Genomic DNA, 6,000 nt, shown 5'->3' on the forward strand with positions numbered 1-6,000 from the left:
CTCCCTTGGTAGACCAGGCTGGCCTCGAACTCACAGAGATCCGCCTGCCTCTGCCTCATGAGTGCTGGGATTAAAGGCGTGCACCACCACCGCCCGGCTACACCACACCCTTTTTTAACGTGGTGCATCTTCCCTTACATCCCCAGCCCGTTGGTTGATGCTGAGGTAGGCTCCCCATGTAGATCTGGCCTTCCTGGACCTCACTCTGGAAATCAGGCAGTCCTTCTGCCTCTGTCTCCTGACGACTGGGACCTCAGCCATGTTCCAGCGGGGCGTTTCTAACCACCTGGTCTCTTCAGAGGTTGATTCTGGATGGGGTGGTTCAGAGCTGTGGGGTCTGAGGAGTTTGAGGGGGCTCTGTATCAACCCAGACCCTGGTTGTACTAGATCCTGGTTGAAGCCCCAAGGGAAATCACCCAGTCACAACACTGTTGTAGCAAGCAGTCTGCAGAAGCCCCAGCGGGGAAAACCTCAACTAGCGTAAAGCAGGCTGCCGAGGCCTCTCGAAAGTGCCGAAAGTGCAGGCGCCTGGGTTTGCACTCTTGTCTTAGCTCTCTTGCTAATAAGATATGCAAATGATCAGGGCTGTGAAATCCTAGACCCATTCCATCTTATGTTTAATTAGCATTTAATCTAATCTGGTTTTAATTTTTTTTCACACTGGCACCCTAATTAAATGTTAGGGTGTTAGTCTTAACAATTAAATTATATTGGCAAATAGAGTCTTCAGGAAACTTGACCTTTTTTGAAGTCAGAGCCCTCTCCAGCTAGATGCAGATATTAAATTAGATTCTGCGAGATGCAGCTTCTAGGTCCGTTGATGAACCCATTCAGCTCTTTTCCCGTGGTTATGGTCCTCGGTTCCGCGAGGCACACACAGCCAGTGAACTGGCCCCGGCAGGCAGTGGGTCACAGCTGAAGGGGTTTGTCAAGAGCCTCCAGAGGGCCAAGTGAACTGACTGAGCCCCAAGACTTACACTTCAACAGGGGGTGTTAACTTTGCGAAAGGGCTGGGGTGGGAGGCGGGGCTTAGGCCTCGAGTGCCCTTGATTGAAGTGGCTTCTCCTCTCATTGACTCGAGCTAGTCCTTAGCTTGTGATTCTCAAGTGATGACCGCTGGGAAAGTTGGGACTTGAGTAAGTCACGTGGTGTCTAGAGGTACCACTGTATTCCGTAGCCACATTTTGTGGGTGGGGTACAGAAACAGGAGGCGTTGCCGTTGCCAGCTGGGAGGGGGTTCAGAAGTTATTCCGGGTAAGGTTGAGAGGCCACAGACAGAACAATGCAGAGAACACTTTTCCTAGTGAGGGAGCAGATTGGTGGCAGAAGAAACCCCAAAACATGACTTTGTGGCAGTTCCCAGATAGGCTTAAGGATGACCGAAGACAAAAGTCTTCTTCCCCGCCACGTACCAGTGAAGGGCTGCACTTGAGCTCTGGAGTGCGAGAGTGTCTCTGAGAGAACTTGGAAGTCACAGCTCATGGAAGTTTCTCATTGGGCTGTGCCAGGCCCCAGCTTTACCCTTCGTTAGAAGGCCCACGTCTTCCTTCCTGGGACCAGTACCTCATATTATACATATGCTTGTGCCACTGGGTGCAAGTCTGTAGCACAATTTTAAACCTCCACAGGCAAGCCCCGGAACGTTCACATAGCGGGGAGTGTGTTGTGTTTGCAGGTAGCCGTTCTACTCTTGGAGTCTCTGTGTGTGTCTGTCTGTCTGTCCGTGTCTGGCTGGCTACAGGAGCCAGGAGGCCAGGTCAAGACCATCAGACCTGGGGATGGAGAGGCAACCGCATTTTGGTGAGGGACCTGCCAGGCATGTCTTTCTTTCTCTATTCTCTAGATCTCTGTTGTCTGTTTCCATTCTTTAAGACAGAGGATAATTTGCAGGAATCTCTCCTTTTCCATGTGGGCATCAGTTCAGGTCACCAGGCTTGGCGGAAAGGTCCGATACCTGCCTGGCCGTTTCACTGCCCCCACTCTGCTGCCGTATCTGCTCGCTGCCCTAACCTGTGAAACCGGCCTCTCTGAGGCAGCATGAAGACTTCACCCTCTCACCTCTGCCAGGTTTTCCGGACAGACTTGATCACAGCCATGAAGATCCCAGATTCGTACCAGCTCAGCCCGGATGACTACTATATTCTGGCGGACCCGTGGCGGCAAGAATGGGAGAAAGGTGTGCAGGTACCTGCTGGAGCGGAGGCCATTCCAGAGCCTGTGGTGAGGTGAGCCAGGTGGCCAGGCTAGGACCATTGGGGCAGGGCAGGAAGGGGAGGCTGGTTTAGGTAAGAGACATACCTGTTCTGGGATTCCTTCTCAGCCTGTCTCTCTTAGTGGTTAATTTTCTTGCCAGATAAAAATAACAACAGCATATACATTGGTTCAGAAATACTGGTAGGGTTACCTTTGAGGCTTTGGGCTTGAAGTTACCTCTGAAGCCAGATTACCTTGGTCCAAATTGCCTTTTACCTTCAGTAGGACCTTGAACCAGAAATGTAATCTTTCTGGGCCTCGTTTTTCTTGCTTCTGAATAAGGGTGAAGGCTGCTTTCCTTGTGGTTGGAGGAGGTGTGGTAAACAGTGCATAGCAGATGTTACAGATACGGCTAGGGTTCGCACGTCGCCATTCTGCACAGCAGGCAGAGCGGGCCAGGCAAATCTCCAGACTTTGACCATCCCTTACATGAGAATAGGCCATGCCTAAAATTGTTCTAAGTCATTACCCGTTAAAACAGCTCTTATAGGGAGGAGCCTGGTGCCCATCACCCAGTAGAGGCCTAGGAAGCACTCGCTGGTGTCACCTGCTGAGGAGTCTGTCCTGTAGGGCTGGGTTAGAGTTCTCCAGGGCTTCATAACCTGCTGGTCTTGTGGGCAGAGACTGTTGCCCGGGTGTAACCACAAATGGTCTTGCCTTAAACTACAGACTATGCTGCAGAGCTTCATTCTGAATCTGAGGGGACTGGTGGCCTGGCCTCCTTGTCCCACCAGCTAACCTGAGTTGGGCGGTTTCTGTGAGTGCCCCTTCCTGGTGTTGGCAGCTTCATGGCTTTTGAGAGATGAAGCTGGGGCACAGGTCACAGCTGTCTGTCCCTTTGACGTTGACACCATTGCTTCCTGGCAACCACATCTATGAAGAGCTTGCTTCATGCAGCCCTGTGCTAGGACTGCAGGCAGTGGAGAAGCAGACCAACTCTAAAGGAATGGATGTGGGAAGGCCTTTCCTCCAGTGACGTAAACTAGTCTAGGGCTCTCCAGTGTCGGAAAGCTTGGGCCCATCTGGAGTGCCTGGGAGTATACAATGGGTGGTTGGGTGGGTTCGTGGATGGGTGGGCGGGTGGACAGATGGACGGACAGATGGATGGATGGATGAGTAGGTGAGTGGACGGATGGATGGACGGACAGGTGGGTGGGGGGGGTGGATGAATGGATCCATTCTTACTATCTTCATCCCTTCTGGGCCCTGTAACACGGGCCAAGAGTGCAGTAAGTTTCCTGCCCTGACCTTTTCAGAACTATGGCCCGACTTCTCGGAGGCAGTCTGTTCCTCCGTGAAACTGGGATGATATCAATACCAGTGGCCACCTAATGATGTGGAACTCAGGATTACATGAGAATTCTCACACCAGCTTGTCACCTTATGTGCCAAGGCCAGGGGGATGAAGAGGGACAGGCTAGCTGCTCAAACAGAGAAGCAAGTCCTGATTGGAGTCACCCGGGAGTGTGACCTCTGTACCTGATGTCAATGACAGGTGCTTCTGGGAATGTCTGCTGGCATCACCGTTTATTACGGTTGCTTCTACCCCCCCTCCCCCCGTGGCTTGGCTTCATTCGGTCTCTGTGTGGGAAATTGTATCTGATGCCATGGAGGGGGGCCTTGCTGTCCTGACCTCTTGGTGTCCGGTCCTAGCTTCCTTCATCTGATTTGGTTGGTGTAGCCCACTTTTTTTCATGATACGTGGTCTCATATGCCCAGGCCAGTCTTGAACTTAGTATATATCCAAGGATATAGTACACCCACAGCATTCTGTTTGGGGGGTGTGGGGGGGAGAAAGATTTATTTATTTTTGTTTTATGGATATGTGTGTATGCCCTCAGAGGCCAGAAGAAGGTGTTGGATCCTCTTGGAATTAAGAGTTACAGATGGGGGGCTGGAAAGATGGCTCTGTGGTTAAGAGCGCTGCCTGTTCTTCCACCCACATGGCAGCTCACAACTGTCTGAAGATCCAGTTGCAGGGGATCTGACACCTTCACAACAATGCACATAAAATAAAGTTAAATAAAAATGTTTCTTAAAAAAAGAGTTACAGATGGTATAGCCACCATGTGGGTGCTGTGAATTGAACCCGGGTCCCTTGAAAGAGTGGTCAGTGCTCTTAACCCCTGAGCCGTCTCTCCAGCCCTGATTCTCACAGCCGTGTTGGGCTGACAGGAGTGATATTCACAGCCTCCCCATACTCAGGGAAGATGTACTGAGGTAGGCAAATGTGTCCTCAGGTGAACCACACCCCCACTTCCCAGTCTCCCCACGATCAGTGCTAACTACCACCTGCCTGGGTGCCTCCCTGCTCACTGCACAGCCCCGTGCAAGCCTTTGCGACAACTACCTTGGGGGACACTGAGAGCCTCCCAAGTCAAGCCTCTCCCCGTCATTTGGTGATCACATTTATAGGGTAGATATAGTACTGTCCCCATTTTATAGATGAGGAAGTTGGGAAATTCTGGGGAATTTCCTATGGGGCCTAGTAGGCCACCGGGCCAGGAAATGACAGACCACAGTGACAAACCCTGGGCTGTCCCTTGTCCCTGCAAGGCCTAGAGTGAGAGCATGAAGCATAGCCTGATGTCTCTCTCTCATAGGCGTCCCAGCCGACTCTCCGCTCCTTCCAAACAGTCCATTGGGCAGTTCTGCCCACCTCATGGACTAAAATCTGCCGCTGAGGGTTTGCGCTGGCCCTTTAGACTTGGTCCAGGGCAAACGCGACCTCTGGTGTCTGTCTGCTTCTCTGGGCTAGAGTCTCTGTGGCTCTTAGCACTTTCTTCCATCCCGTCCAGCCCGTGTCTACCGGCTGTGTCTGAGGGTGAGGCCTTGGCTTAGGGTCAGGTCAGTCCATGACTGGTAGGAGATGCTCTTTCTCGTATGTGTCCCTCAGTCCTGGCTCCCCAGGTGGCATCGGTGAAGCAGGCAGGTGTGATTGGTGTGTGTTACGCAGTAGGTGGCTGTTCGGATAAAGATGCTGAGACGCTTGACTAAGCGTGTGCTTCAGGTGCACACAAAGCTGGAGTGTGACCGAATGCTAGGCTGTGTTTTTAAGAGATGTTCATTTGGAGCGACAGTTTCTCGGGAAAGGCAGCATTTGGTTAGACTGAGGGCATAGTGTTGGCTTCTATTTGGAATCATCTACTTGGTGTGGGAGGAGGGTCCTGCCGTCATTGGTACTTAAGCCTCTCATGAGGGCTTCTGAAGTGGGATAGTGGTGCTGACTCTTAACTTTTGGCCCCTTCCCTGTCCCTGGTCCTAATGACCTCTAAACCTACAGTCTTCCCCCTGCTTGCACCCCTGCCTCTCTGTGCCTAGCATCCTTCCTGTCCCCTTGCTGACACCAGGGCATTTCCTGAAGCCAGGGGCCCTCCCTGAAACTCAGTCCTGTCCCCATGCCATCTTACCCAGCCTGAGCTGAGTCACAGCCCTTGGCAAGCCCTGCCTCCGACCCCAGGAGGCCTCCCGGGCAAGTGTGAGGCCTCTCAGGCCTGGCAGGGCTGGCCAGATGGAGGCCAGGCTCCAGACAATAACCATGGCAACCAGTGGGGTATGGGAAGGGCTGGCATTTTGAACTGGCCTCAAAATCTGATGGGTAGCACACAGATGCGTGAAGAGGATCCCACCCATCTGAGGCGAAATGCCCCTTCCCATTTCAGGAGGAGAGAGATGGTTGACATCTAGAGATCTTAACACATTCTCTCTCTCTCTCTCTCTCTCTCTCTCTCTCTCTCTCTCTCTCTC

The 6,000-nt window shown here is 52.4% G+C and overlaps 1 protein-coding gene across 8 annotated transcripts in view; it reads left to right on the forward strand.

Annotated features, from left to right (window-relative positions):
* Positions 1–6,000, forward strand: part of Jade2 (jade family PHD finger 2) — a 51,082-nt gene that overhangs the window by 24,253 nt on the left and 20,829 nt on the right. For all 8 annotated transcript variants that reach the window (XM_026780135.1, XM_005350117.3, XM_013347350.2 and 5 more), the window contains one exon: positions 2,068–2,225. In XM_026780135.1, the coding sequence (XP_026635936.1) occupies positions 2,068–2,225 (158 nt within the window). The remainder of the gene's footprint in view (positions 1–2,067; positions 2,226–6,000) is intronic.

The sequence above is a fragment of the Microtus ochrogaster genome, chromosome 7 (assembly GCF_000317375.1).
Source record: "Microtus ochrogaster isolate Prairie Vole_2 chromosome 7, MicOch1.0, whole genome shotgun sequence".
Classification (NCBI taxonomy): domain Eukaryota; kingdom Metazoa; phylum Chordata; class Mammalia; order Rodentia; family Cricetidae; genus Microtus; species Microtus ochrogaster.